This window comes from Hippoglossus hippoglossus, chromosome 16, assembly GCF_009819705.1.
Source record: "Hippoglossus hippoglossus isolate fHipHip1 chromosome 16, fHipHip1.pri, whole genome shotgun sequence".
Taxonomy (NCBI): Eukaryota; Metazoa; Chordata; class Actinopteri; order Pleuronectiformes; family Pleuronectidae; genus Hippoglossus; species Hippoglossus hippoglossus.
Window position 1 is genome coordinate 3,204,642 of NC_047166.1, and position 14,938 is coordinate 3,219,579.

Consider the following 14,938-nt stretch of genomic DNA (forward strand, 5'->3'; position numbering starts at 1 on the left):
TTACACACCTGTTTAATTCTGTCCTTTGCAGTGGAGCCTGTCACTTTATCCAGATCAATAGAGTCGGGACTTGACTCCGAGTCACTCACTTAAAGCTGCTATAATCAATACTTGTATATTAATAATGGATCAATCATTTTAATGTCATTTTTCAGTGACATTTATTCCGCGCAGAAAGTGGATTAAATTAGTGATGGAAGATAGATGCTCATAGTTTACTTCGTATTTATTCGTCCCTTCATTGTGTGGTCTTGTTCTCTGGGTGACGGAGCGTGTGTCTCCAGCATCAATATGTTTTCTTTTTGCTGCTTTAGAGTCCAAACACGAATCATTAAACCTTGATGACAGTTCGATGTGAATGTGTTTTGTTTCCTCCTCAGACTGGAGCACGTGTCAGCTGAGTCAGAACGCCGTGTGTGGAGGCGGCATCAAGACCCGGATGCTCGACTGTGTTCGGAGCGACGGCAAATCCGTGGACATCAAATTCTGCGAGGAGGTGAGGCCTGTCTCCCTTTGTACTTTCTCTTCTGTTTCGTGGGAAGTTTATATTTTTATATTTCTAACTGTTTTAACACGTTCCTGGGTTTTGAGGGGAAGTTATTAAAATGTTGCATAGAGAACTTGGGGAGTTAAAGGTCCTTTTGGACTCACAAAACATATTTACGAAGTTCCTTTTATTGAAAAGTCTTCACTATGAGTCTGGATATAAACCGCAACTCGACTGGTATTCAGTTTCTTCTTAATGACTTAATCACATCACTCATTACATTATTATTGTATCCGTCCGGTGCCATTAGTCCCACAGCAGCATGAAATATTCAGAAGTATTTCCAGGCAGAGACTGTTGCCGTAGCTGCAGGCTGACTGTTTTATTCATTCATAATGTGTCTCCGCTCCCTGTAATTGTAGCCGGCGGGTTGTGGCAGAGCCGTCCCCACAGCTATTTAACCCTTGGCCCTCTTCATCATGTGGCTCATTCACAAAAACACATTGTGTCAGGATGGCTTTCAGGGCAGCTTCCTTATTCCAACGCTCGCCGGCCTGATGCTGCTCAGCTCAGTCTTTCCCCCCGCCAGAACAAAGGACTCTGGGAATTAGCGCTCGTGCTGAGAGGTCAAGCTGCTGTCTGGCTGCAACAGATTGAGTGTCGCCGTGACCGCTGGTCTGTGTTGTGAAGGACTCTCTGATGTGTCGTCAATTACCCCCCCCCCCCCCCCCTTCTTCATTTCCCTAAATGTGCTGCAGTTGAATCTGGAGAAGAAGTGGCAGATGAACATCTCCTGCGTGGTCGAGTGTCCCGTCAACTGTCAGCTGTCGGAGTGGTCGCCCTGGTCAGAGTGTTCCCAGACCTGCGGACTAGACGGTAAGAGCCAGGATGTGGAACGTGTGGTTCAACATTATGATCAGATCATATCGTGCAAACGTCGTTGATCTGCAGCGTTTTCCAGTGTAATTGAAGGTTTGACAGGAGTCACTGGTAAAAAATAAAACCTAACGAGACATCTTTAAACATGATGGATACACTGAAATGTAGTTGGAATGAATTTTTCATATAGAATATCTTTATAAAATCAAAAACCTTAGCAAGGAAAGTTAAAAATGAGCAACAGTAGAACCTCTTTACGTTAAAAATAGTTTATACTTGTAGAATATGATGTCAAATTCCTGCAGCTGGTCTATAAATGTTTTTAAAGTTATCGCCAAACTTCATATTCTTGATAACAAATGGGCCAAACACATCAAGTCTTAAATCTAGAAATTGAAACAGACTTCAAGGTCGTGTGACACTTGTTGTAAATCTTGTTGTTTCAAAGCAGAACAATATATCTTGAGTTTCATCTTTTCACAGTGTGGGAAAATAATAATAACACACTTTATGTATCCAGCACTTTTCATAGCATAAAAAGCATTAGCGTTCCGTCAAGAACCAAAACAAACCTCCGACCTGAAACAAGCTGTGTGACTTTGATTGACAGTGTTTTTCGCAGCACAGTCGACTTCCTGATGCTCGGCAGCAGCAGCTTCACTTGGCAGCTCCCACTTGTAATTGTCTGCATGGATGGATGTGAAGGTTCTGGAGGGCAGAGCACCAGGGGCACGCTGGGCCTCCGCTAACGGGAGAGATGTCCTGATTAATCTCTTTGCCCCTGATTCTTATCTGGGAAAAATTTTAATTGAATATCTGCCAACCAGATCCCATGCAGCATTTCTACCTTATTGTTATTACAGGAGCGTACGGAGGCTGCGGGAACTTTTTTTAATTAAATACAGACAAGTGGGCGAAACAATTTAATGCAGAACAGCAGAAACCTGCATTCCAGGCCTTTCTTTGATGTTTCCTCTAATAAATTATAGAAAGTTTTGTCAGCAAGTCAGAGTTGGACAACCTGTCCTCATCTGCAGTGGGAACTCAATACTGAAATCCAGGTGGACTAACACCAGAGCTTGGTTCAACCTTGAAAAATGCCACTTAAAGAAACGTAAAGTTACGTTTTGCATCTTTTCTGGTCTGTTGTTCTTGGTCCGGTGTTGGTTGTGAGGCTTTCACATGAACGTGTGTATCCAGGAGCTCATTGTGTTGTTCTCCATCAATACACGTGTGTACAAACAGCAAGAAGAACCTGGAGGGGACAAACTTTATGGTTTTAAAAGAGCTTCCCTTTGTCCCAGGTGTGTTGAAGAGCAGAATATTGCATCAACAGTTTTCCGTGCATGTGTGTATCTCCACACCAAAGTCCCACAGGGTGACACGAACATGCATGCTCAGCACAACAAACTTGTGTAACTAAGAAATCGGACTCTTCCTCTTCCCCCCCTGGAGGTGTTTGGCCCGGACAAATTCACAGAAGCAAAAGAGAGGAAGTGTTATTTAAGTGAGAGTGATTGCCTTACGGTTCTTGCCAAATGACTGGTGAAAATGTGTTGTCCTGTTTTCCCTGGCTGTTGTTTTTCGGGGCAGTTCACAAAAGTTGACGCCGCACCATTACATCTTCCTGCTCCTCGGGGCGGCGGGGAGCACTTTGAAGAAGGGACGCCACAGCGATCGCTGCTAACTCACAAGGAATAAGATGAAAGTTTTTTAAAAATGGCTGACGGAGCCATGGGGATCTCATTTGATGTGTTGTGTGTGTGGGGGGGGGGGGGGGCGTTCCCTCGTTGGAACTGGTTATTAGTTTGTACAGTCTGTGTGTGGGAAGGCTGGTTTGTGTTGAAAGATGTCGTAGGTTGGCAAAGGTGCATTCCGAGGTGAGCAGAGTTTTGGCGAAGGCAGCGTGGAAATGAAAGAGGGATAGCTGCGATAGATGAAAGCTGCAGAGATTTGAGCGTGGGTGATTTACAACAGGTAGGCAGGAGGGTTGCGTTCTCGAATGTGTGTCTCTGTTTGCAAGGCTTTTTGTGTTTTTGTTTTTTCACCGGTTAATTCATAGCAATTTCTGCATTCAAATCAAACCCTCCCTCCGCGGCGTTTTGCTGCTGTGATGTATTGGATTCACAATATTTAAAGAGGGGCCGCTGATTGATTGTGGATGAAAAAGCCATTTTAGTCAAGAGGACCAAGAACCAATCAAGATGGAAGAGAAAAACCAGCCGGTCGGTGGAGTTAAGTGCTTTTGTGTGCACAGTAAAAATTAATTTAAGGGCATTCAAAACAAAACGTGCATTTAAAATGAGTTGTGTGCCGAGGTAATGGATGACTGCTGTGTGGCGAAACCACAGTGGCCGCCGCATGTGTCAGATGTGTTCGCATTAAGTTCATTGTGGAGAAAACACAACCACTTTATTCTCAGTGTAATCGTGTTATTTCAGACAGAAATGCGAAACACGTAACATTTATATAATATCACGCTGCTGCAGCACAGGACCAGAGCTTCAGAGACCACCCTGTCGTTGTTGTTGTTGTTGTTGCTGTTCTCACTTGATAAGTACTGAAATCAATTTATTGTAATGATCATTGTTTTCTAGAACAACAGCAATTTCAAACAATTATACTGTGTGTAACCATGGTAACACAAATCCTTGACAAATTGTGTGAATACAGAGATTAAAAAGTTATTCTTTAGATAAAAGTACCCAAAACATTCCAAACACAAAGACACACATCAGTGCAACACAACGACAATATACAATATTCAACAATAATTCACTTATTCCATATCTATTTGTTTTTGTATTGAATGTTTGAAATTAAAGTTTATTATCTCATATTGATCTTTTATTAATTAACTACAATATTATATATTAGTAATACAATGTACTTACTTTAATTGGAGTTTTTCATATGATGTACTTGTATTTTATGGGCGTCTGTGACTCAGAGATTGGTCGTCCACTAAGCAGAAGGTCGGTGGTTTGATCCCCGGCTCCTTCAGGCCACATACTGAAGTGTCCTTGGGCAAGACACTAAACTCTAAAATGCCCCTGATGGTGTGTGATAGAAAAGGAGCTGTGTGTAGAAGTGTTGTATGAATGTGTGTGTGAAAAGTACGAAATACAATCCATGAACCATTTGTATAAGAGATGTGAAAATAAACGTCTTGATTCCTGACATATCAAAGGGAAAATGAATAATAATCATCATAATGTGGCAGATTGACACGTCTCCCCTCGTGTGTTTCCTCCAGGGAAGATGTGGCGGCAGCGCTCGGTGGTCCAGGCGTCTCAGGGCGACGGCCGGCCGTGTCCTTCTCAGATGGAGCAGTGGAAGCCCTGTCCCGTCCGGCCCTGCTACCGCTGGCAGTACAGCCCCTGGTCCGAGTGTCGGGTGGAGGTAGGTCAATAAGTCACAACATCGTCCTGAAGTCCGGGGAGATTAAATATTAATAACTGCATCGACCTCCGTCAGATGTGAGAAATGCAACTTCGACAGCTCTGAGATCAATGTACACGAGAGTTTGGATTTGGGACAGAAATCGCAGCATCTGGCACAAAAATAACGGAGTAAGTCTTAAGTATTGATGAACAACCTCATTGGATCCATGCTCATCAGAGAGGGACATTAAAAATGAATCTAATGCACCTTTAATGCTGATACATTTACTTTCCACCGGTGTCTTCTGCAAGAAATTCCACTGCTCTTATACTTGATTAGTGAAGAAGTTCTGCACTCTGTGATAAATGGGAGGAAACGAGACTGTGAGAGCTCGGTTGTAGTTCTATGTAAAGACAGGATGTCACGTCACCCTGAAGTAATTAATCTATATCCTCTGTCTCTATCAAGTGTTCATTCATCTCAGCCGTCCTCGATGAAACGAGAGACACAAACACAGAAAAAAAATCTTTTTAAAATGGCTTAAAGACTAAATTCACAGCCACATCTCTAGTAACCCAGAATATATCTGTCTCCGTGTGGCTGTAGATTCATATAACTTCTCTCCCTGGTGTTCCCGTCCTGTCAGAGTGTGGTGTGCGGCCACGGCACGCGCTACCGGAACCTGTCCTGCTTCGTGTCGGACGGCTCCATCGACAGCGAGGGCGACGGCGAGGGCGGCCTGGTGGACGAGGAGCTGTGCAGCAGCCTGGAGCTCGCCGTCGACGGAGACAAGCAGATCACACTGAAAGAAGCCTGCACCCTTCCCTGCCCAGGTAATGACACCGTTCAACACGGGGAGACTGTGAGCTTCATGTGCTGCTCGAGCGACCTTGGAAAGGGATGTGGAAACGCCGAGAAGCGGCAGTGTCATGACAGTAAAGAAGTTTTCACAATCTGTACATCATTGTCAGAGGTGTCGGCCTCCGGGGCTGTGAATCACTCACATTTATTCTCTCAGTTTCACTCGATGAGAAACTCCCAGACAAATAAATCTTCCGCCACACAAACAAGTTGTAAATAAAGGCAGCGATACTAATATTTTCTCAACTAGTCCACAAGGACGGGGACTAATTCACCGAGGCGCTGCTGCCTGAGCGTTGTTTACCTCGGCTGCTGGCTCCTCCTGAATTTAACAAAGGTTCGAGCATAAAGAACCGATATAAGTTTATTTTTCTTTGCAGAGCAGCTTCCAGGTTCATCCAGGGGAACAGAGGAGTCCGTGTGCAGAGCGTAACACAGGAAACACTTTGAGGCAGTTCGATTTATATCATAAAACACTGCTCTTACAGGGTTGGACTGCATTACCTCTTAGCAGTACCACTCGCCATCTGTTCGTGACCTCTGCAATCAGATGTAGGAGCTCAACCTGGAGGCAGAATAAAGTGGCCGCATTAAGGCAGATGCTTTGTGTAGCTGTGCTGTTTTGTGTGAATCTAATTTACTGGAAGCTCCCCGTGTTTCATTGCTGGCACAAACACAGAGAGCGTCTCTACCGTCTTTAAGTGGTTTAAAATCACAACAGATGTTCCGCTGTCGTCTTTCTGCAGATTATCGTCTCATATTCTGGTCAGTTTAGTTCCAGTTTACCTGATAGTTGTCCATATTCATGGCTTGGGATTTGGACCACAATGCACCACACCTTAATGGATTCCTCTCCGACTGCATCCTTCTACCAGGTGTCATGAAAATCTGCCCAGTAGTTATTTGCATATTCATCAAAAGACAGTGGTAACCTCCTTGGTGAAGGTAACAAAACGAATCTGCTGCCTCCATCCCCAGATCCAGGCCACCTACCCTCTGCAAAACGTCCTTGAGGTTCATTGAGCGTGAGCTCTGAGCTTCTACGACTGATCCCCTCTCTGCAGGAACTCGAGCAATCCACCAACTCCAAGTCTACAATGTCCACGCACATCAGGGCCCAGGAACCAAAAGAGAGGGAGTTGAATTAAATAACTTTGGGAGCTGCTGTAGGACTCAAGCCTCCATCTGCAGACTTTTCTTTCTGATAAAGAAAATATGCAAATGAGATGAGAAATATAATTTACCTTTGATTTCTTGTTTTTCACAAAAAAAGGTTCAGCTGTGTTACAATCCTTTGAATTATATCTCCTTCGCCTTTATTCAAATCTCTCTAGAATCCATAAATATGTAAATATAATAATATGGAAGTTGAGTGGAGGAGGATTTCAAACAGCAACAATCTGTGTTTTTTAGAGAGTTTGATCTGAGTTAAACGAAGCCGTCCTCTGTGCACGTGTGCGTCCGTGTCCGTCTCACATCACAGCAGCTGAGATCCTGTAAAAGTCTGCAGCTTCTTTTCACAAACAGAGTAAAACACAAAACGATCCCTCACAGGGCTCCCACCGGCGAACACTGTTAGGTTCGGTTTGCTGAAGCTCCGGAACAAGTCGGAGGCGCGACGCTGTCAGGAACCATTTTCTGTTTCATGCTGAACCCACAGACCGTTTGGACCACATGCCCGCTCAGTGAAATAGACTGAGGGAGGTGAAACCATATGAAAGCTCTGACCCCTACAATTCAATTTATTCCACTTGTGCAGTGAAGAAACACAGGAGCAGGGTGATTAACACACACACACACACACACACACACACACAGACTGAGATAAAACAGCAGAGAAAAAGAGGCACAATCAATAGTATGTTTGGGTGCGATAACAAAAACCCCTGCGGGCTCTTTAAGACAGACAGGACAGTAAAACTGAGACACAACCTCACTGAATAACAAACTCTGTGTGTAAATGAAAGTAAAGCGTAGACGTTATGCAGCCGTTCACCACTCGTACGAATGGAAACACATTTTCACGCTTATTGACACTCAGCACGGCTCCTGGGAAACGACGTGCAGCTCAGCGTTCTGTAGAATCTGTGACTGAGCACTCGGCTTCCACAGAAACGCTGCTTGTTCCCTTTGAGTGTGGTCATGTGTTGCCAAGGTGCATTGTGGGTCATTTGCTTCGCTTAGCGGTAGGAGTTGAGAGAAGCTTATCTTTCCAGGCAGCGGTGCAGACGCCAGCCAATCGAACTGCGTTTTCAACAAATACTCGTGAAGCGTAGACGCCAATCGATTAAAATGTCTGACATCAGAAGTCAGAATGAGTCATTTTGTTCTTATACTTGAGTGAAGAGTTCGTTAACATAGGATCAGACTGTAATTTAATTTAACATAAATCTGTTTAGCTTCTTGTTCCTATTTCCAAACATGATCTTTTCACTTTTAACGTTGTATAAGTAAGTGAGTAAGTTTGCCTGACTTAGCGAGCGGGAGGAAGCTGCTGACGTTTGCCTCAACTCATCCATTCCCCTCAGATCTTTTTCCAACATGAACCTGTAACCTCAGAAAATATAATATCAGCTAATCAACTTCTCCGCGGCTGAGGAAATAAACCTGTGTTAGCAACATTTAGCTGCATAAACAGAGCGTTAATTACATTCCTTGTAATCTTAAAGCCACTTTACAAACTCATAAGATGCAAAGTACTTGTCTCACTGTGAGATTAGGTTTTAGAAAACAGTTAATTGACTTCCAGGTCATAATTAGGTGTGTGTATATATTTTCTTTACATTATTTTAACCCGTGTTGTGATGTGTGCCACCAAGAATTTTCATAAATAATCATGAGCCTGATACTGTTGTGCCATGTTGTGGATTTCCCCGCCACCCAGAGCTTGTTAGTGAGCCATGTGTGCACACATTTTCAGCACGGGTAACCCCAGTGGGAAACAAACCCTGAAACCTGGCAGCGTCGCTTCACCACTGACCTGCACAGGATGAGTGCTTCGGTCTCTATGCTGAGCCGGACATCTGCTGTGATGTACATGATGCAGTTCACGTCGCTGGTTTGGTTTCATTTCTCGTGGGAGGAAGCAGAGACACACGTCCTCCGTCTTTATTGTCAAAGGGGAAGATGAAGCCTATGGACGTCTTCTTTTGATTGACAGGACGAGTCTTTACCTTTCCCAGCTCGGGATCAATAAAGTGAAATCAATCCACACGTCTCAATGTGCTTGACTTCGTCTTAAGACCGAACGGTTTCCAACGTTCTCGTGATAAATACTCTCAAAGCTGCGGGTTATGATTTATTCGCTGTCCCCAAGACGGATCACCCAAAAACTACCAAAACCAATTTTGTTGCGACTCTGAGGAAGGAGGGGCCAAGAAAGAACTCGTTAACGTTCGCAGCAGATTTGATTAAGTGGTTGGATCCAGGAACTTTTATTCCACAGTCTGCGATCGTTGTCATTTTTTTGGATATTTTAACTGAATTCCCAGAAAATAATTCATGGATCTTGATGAAAAAGATCAGCACATTTATAGGACTGATATCTATGAGTGTGCGGATTTGTTTTTTTCCACATTTTTGTAATATTATTTCAAGAATTAATGCAGAAAAGTAAATGAAAAAATCCTGCCTACTTAGAGGACTGAAGAAGATGAAAAGAAAACTAGAAAGACACTTTTTAATTGTCATCCATTTACTACAAGACCTTTCAAGGTTTATTCCAGTCTTGTTAACAAAGTAAAAGTCTGAGTCTTACTTCTTCTTTCTCCACGTAAGAACAAAAAGAATTTTAAAATCTGGAGCACATCAGATTTTCCCCTCAGTTGACAGACAGGCGTCATCTCCTCCATCTCCATCCTCCTTCAAATGCATCCGTCCTCAGACTCAGGAGACCAGTGGGCTCTCTGCTGCTTCGTGGACAGCGTCCTGGCTTTAAAGTCACGATCCATCACAATTCCATATGAATTCACTATGTTCTGCTCAGCATCATTGATTAATAGACCAGAGGAGTCGCTCAACTCAATGTAAATGCATTATTTATCCAAACAGCAGTGAAGGACTTTATATCTTATTTAAAGATATAAAGGATCACAATCCCTACAACAATATATTAATTTCACAGTCACCAAAGTTTCTCTCTTTAACAGAAACACTTTTACACCATAGACGGAAAAACAAAGATGGACGACATGTCTGCACTTCCTGCCTCTGCTCAGAAATGAAGCCAAAATGCCCCAGATACGAATCCTGCCGTCTTGACCCAATGAGCCAAGTTTGCCTATGGACCTCTCTTTGATTGACCTGTGTGGCTTGTTGGTCTATGGGTATGATTCTTGCTCAAGGTGTGTGAGGTCCTGGGTTCGACTCCTGGACCAGTCCTTCACATTCAGTTCCCAGATGAGTTGTCAGGTTTTTGGCGGCGGCTCGTCAGCTGCTGGTTTTAAGCAGATTTCCGTGCAGAGCTCTGGTCGACAGCTGTCGGACTAAATAAGGTTAAATATCTACAACATTTCAACGAGACGAGACGGGAGGTTGAGGCTCCACTTTCCTCTGTGATTAAGCCTGATAGCGAGAGCGTGTTTTCACACTGTGCCACTTAAATTTAAATCTGTTATTTTCCGTGTGAGCTGTCCCTGAAGGGGGGGATTATTGTTCCTCACTTCTGCCAAAAGACAAAATACAAATGTGGAGTTCATTTCTAAAATCCCCTTGTATCTATTTTGGTTCATCGCCGATGTGCTTCATCGTTCAGTCTCACTAAAATATAGAAGAGGAAGACCGTTGTTCAGTCTTCAACCCACGACTCGTTTATTCCAAAGTAACACAGTTTGAACTCGTTTTATATTTTAGGAGTGTGTGGCCTTTCTATCCACTGGCAGATTTCTCATTTTGGAGAGGGAGGAGGAAAAAAAAAAAAAAAATCTCATCAGAAGTCTGCTGGTCCCTGAGATGGAAAACACTGAGAAACGTTGCCCTAGATAACAAGTCAGACCGGCCCCCTTTTGCCAAACTGCAGGAGCACTGAAGTATCAAACAGCAATCAAAAGCACAGACTGTTTTCTCTGCTAGGAGGTAGCGCAGTGTGATTTGGGAGGAAATTCAAGGGCTGTTAGTGCAGGGAGGGGACAGCTTGGGAGTTTTGGCAGGTTGCATCCGCACGCACACACACACACACACACACACCCACACACACACACACACACACACACACACACACACACACACACACACACTTTCATGCACTGCCACCCTTGACCTGTGTTCTATTTCCCCCGCTGCTTGATGAGCTGCAGTTATCAGCTGTGATCAAAACCAACACAGCCTGAAACACCTTCCTCCTCCTGCAACTCTTCAAAGCACCTCCGACGTCACATGATGCCATATGTAAATGTGTTTCCTACCCCCCCCCCCCCCCCCCCCCCCAAACCTCTCACCCAGATTAAACTGCCACAGTTAAAGATCTGATTTCCACCAGGGACCCCCACCCCCCCCCCTACTGCAGCCGCACTACAGATATTTCTTTGCATAGCATAAATACGCTTGTTCAGCATCTACCCATCCATCATGCATCCATTTTCTTCCACGTACTTGAGCCCTGGTTGCGGTTGCAGGATATTCCAGACGTCCCTGCAGGACAGATATAGGTCTAATGCATCCAGGGAGTTCTGGGTTAACCCTGGTTTAAAAGGAAAACCAGGAAACCTCCAAATGAAGCTCTTCAGTCCAAACTCTCTCCGGCTATTCGAGTTCAAGACTGAGCCCTGACACCCTACGGAGGAAACTCATTTCAGCTGCTTGTATCCGGGATCTTATTCTTTGGGTCAGGACACCGAACCCATGATCAAACATGAGGGTCAGAACCTAGATCGACTGGTAAATCAAACATAAAATAATAAAATAAAACCGAGTATAAAATATAAAGTGGAAATCTTTGTCTTCCGGCTCAGCCCCCTTCAAACGAGCAGGAAGTGCAAGAGATGGAGGATGAAATCAAACACATCCAGGCTCGTAAATCGAGATGTGAAATCAGAGATAAAAACCATTCCCATCAGCCTGAGTGTCTCAGGTCTTTGCACAGCAGAAAGGAACCTGACGGCCACGAGCTGGTCACATGTTAGTCTTTAGACTCCAGAGGCAGAAGTGCTGCCTGAGGCTCCGAGGCTCTGAGGCTCCGAGGCTCCGAGGCTCCGAGGCTCCGAGACTCTGAGACTCTGAGGCTGCACATCGTCTTACAGGAAATATAAGATTTGAGAAATGACTCAGGGCCAGAAGTAGTTGTGGTACAGTGAAAAGATGAAAGATGTGTAATTTGTCTGCTGTTTTGATTTCTACCTTCTTTATTTGGACCGTACTAAAAGGCTTTTCCCATTTTTTTAGGAAACAGCTTCTCCTTTTGCAACCTTTTCATTCATGTAATCATCATTTTGAAATTGATTTTCACGGAGAAAATATTATTATTTTGTTTTGTAAGGTATAAAATATTAATTTGAAATCAAGATTTGTATAAAATAACTTCTCCATAATGGGATTTCTGTTCACTAGAGCTGCAACTAACAGTTCTTTAATTATTCATTAGTCTTTCAATTACATTTTTTTAATTAACTGGTTGAAATAGTAATGGAAACAATTCATCAATTATGAAATTAATTTTGAGCGTGTTTTCCTTCTGATGATCATCGGTTGTGTTTGACGAATCATTTCAGCTCCGCGCTCGAACCTTTGACACTTTCCAATAGAAAATGTTCATTACTGTTCTGTGACACATGTATAATGAATGTAATGTCTTTCTGATGTCTTCTGCTGAGACGTTTTAAGAGCCACAGATTTTCAGTGAAAGGCTCTCGGATGTAAAACCCCCCCCACATTCACAGTCCTGATGACGCATGTGTCTGCTCTCTGCCGCAGGTGAGTGTTACCTGATGGAGTGGTCGGACTGGAGCTCGTGCGTGAGCATCTGCGTCAAAGATGCAGGCGTGGACTTCGGCTCGGTTCAGGTTCGCTCGCGGGCCGTTCTGGCCCAGGAGCCCGAGAACCTGCAGCTGTGCCCGGACCAGGCGTGGGAGTCCCAGCCCTGCACCGGTGAGTGGCAGCGTCAACTTTTTCTCACTGTCGGAGAGTTTGACAAGTTGAACGCAATGAAAACTCCCCGAGCTAAAAAACTTTTTATTACATGCAAATGAGAAGACAGCTCCAAACTTTGATTGATTAGAATTTTCCGCCCTAAGAATTCCTAATCAGCTCGATGATGGAGAAGTGAGGTCAGTGCGGGTTTGTTCTGGGCAGGGGAGCACGATGGACTGCTTGTCAGTGCATCAGAGTGCTAACACAGACGGACACTTACATTCAGGGCTGTACCTGCAGGCTGTTTAGCCTTCTATCCATCTGAGCTTTCACATTAGGCCTGTCGGAGCAAACTGGAAACCCACAGAGAAGAAAGACGTGCTGAGATTGTAGAGGGAGAGGGATCGGCGACAGGAGTCAGATAAGGATTTTACTTGCTTGGAGGTGACAGCACAAACAACTGAGCCACCCTGGTACCCGGACCAAAACACGACTGAGGAGGAAGTGAAGCGCTGCCACCATCACTCCGTGTTTCCTCTATGGGTCAATCGGTGCTTCCCCAGATGGGATTTCTCGAGTGAAGTCTCCAAACGGAGGAATCCCACGCGCTCATTTACTGTTGTGATCCCTGCAGCTCCCCAGGCGAGCTAATCACCCATTAGGTGCAGTGTGGGTTGTGATTCACCACCACCACCACCAAAGCTCAACACACATCGGAGCCATAGGCAGAGTCTGTACAGCAGCCGCCCCCCCCTCCCATCCCCTCCTCGCTCCCTCGCCTCCCACTCCTCCTCTCCTCTCCTCCCTCCCTGGCTCCACTGTACACAGCCTCAGAGCCGTCTTCACCAGCCTGACCTGGTTTCACAGCATCACTCAAGGCACCGGGGGGGGAGAGGAGCGGCCCAGCCAAGACCAGCGAAGGCGGAGGAAGAAGAGAGAGTGGAGGCAGGGGAAGGGGGGAGGGGGGCGGTGACGGAGAAAGAGAGATGGGGGACTGAGGGAGGGAGTTAACGGTTTGATGTGAGAAAAACAAAACCAGATCTGTGTCCCAGTTGCACATTTTACTGTATAATAATTCTTACCATGCTTTGAATCTACAGTAAACTGAAAAACAGCAGCACACAGACTGATACTACTGGTTTAGTTCTGCATGCAGCACTGAGGTCAGGGAAGAAATGTAGAATCTGTGGATGTGTGAAAGTGGCTGTGGGTTGAAGCTGTAGTCAGAACATGAGGAGACCAAAGCTGAGCTCAAAGAGGAGTAGAACAGTCATTTAGCAGGTTACCACAAAAACGGGGGTTATAAAAGTTATAGAGAAACTCAACAGTTCCAACAATGAGCTGCACTTTGGCAACTGGAGAGAAAAAACAACCTCGTTACTGGAAGAAACCTCTGGAACCAGAGTCGGTGTGAAGACATCTGCCTCGACCGGCTGGGTTGAGAGGAGGAAAGAGGTGAAGAGGGGAGAGAAGAGAGAGAGAGAGGGGGAGAGAGAAGAGAGAGAGAGGGGGAGAGAGAAGAGAGAGAGAGGGGGAGAGAGAAGAGAGAGAGAGGAGGAGAGAGACCAGGAGCAGTTGTGAAACCATCATGTTTTACCTCTGTCAGACTGGTTGTTATAATTAAAATTAAAATCTTCACTTCTACCTTGTATCATCAGGTGTTTTGTCATAAATTCAAGACTTTGACTAATGAACAATTTGACCTGATGGTGGCGCTAGATGAGGAGGAGGATTATTTACTGTTCCATTAATGCTGTATAGGGACATGACTGTTTTAAAGCAACCATCACATAATAGTTGAGATTCCACTTTGTGAACGTAGAGACCAACAGGTCGATGATCCTCTGAGCTCCAATGATCACACGATGAGAAGCTCAAAATGTAAACTAACGTGTTCATGGAGAAAACTTTGTACATTCACCCGTGACCTTGGACTCGTGTTGTTTGAAGCTCGAGAGAAGAGGTCATTTGATCCCTGTCTTCTCCGGGTCAGGTTGATCCAGACACTGATGATGTCCGGGCCTCACTTCCACTGTCAACCACTTTGTTGTAAAAGTGCTGTATAATGACATTTTCTCAGTTAACAAGCAACAAATCAGCTTTTTCCTCTTTTAGCCTTTTACAGAGAGCGTCTGTTATGTTTTAACATGAGTCATCAGGAGAGACGTGTCCCCCGGCAAACCCAAAATATCAAGAAGGCACCGCTTCAATAAACTCCCCCCCAAAAAAATCCAAATGTTTTTTATGGGTTGTGCTCTGGAAATG

General features: G+C 44.6%; 1 protein-coding gene across 2 annotated transcripts in view; it reads left to right on the plus strand.

Moving 5' to 3' along the window:
• LOC117777087 (thrombospondin type-1 domain-containing protein 7A) overlaps positions 1–14,938 on the plus strand; it is a 120,514-nt gene that overhangs the window by 95,505 nt on the left and 10,071 nt on the right. For both annotated transcript variants that reach the window (XM_034611609.1, XM_034611608.1), the window contains exons 20-24: positions 381–496; positions 1,246–1,363; positions 4,623–4,768; positions 5,397–5,583; positions 12,518–12,691. In XM_034611609.1, coding sequence (XP_034467500.1) covers positions 381–496; positions 1,246–1,363; positions 4,623–4,768; positions 5,397–5,583; positions 12,518–12,691 — 741 coding nt within the window. The remainder of the gene's footprint in view (positions 1–380; positions 497–1,245; positions 1,364–4,622; positions 4,769–5,396; positions 5,584–12,517; positions 12,692–14,938) is intronic.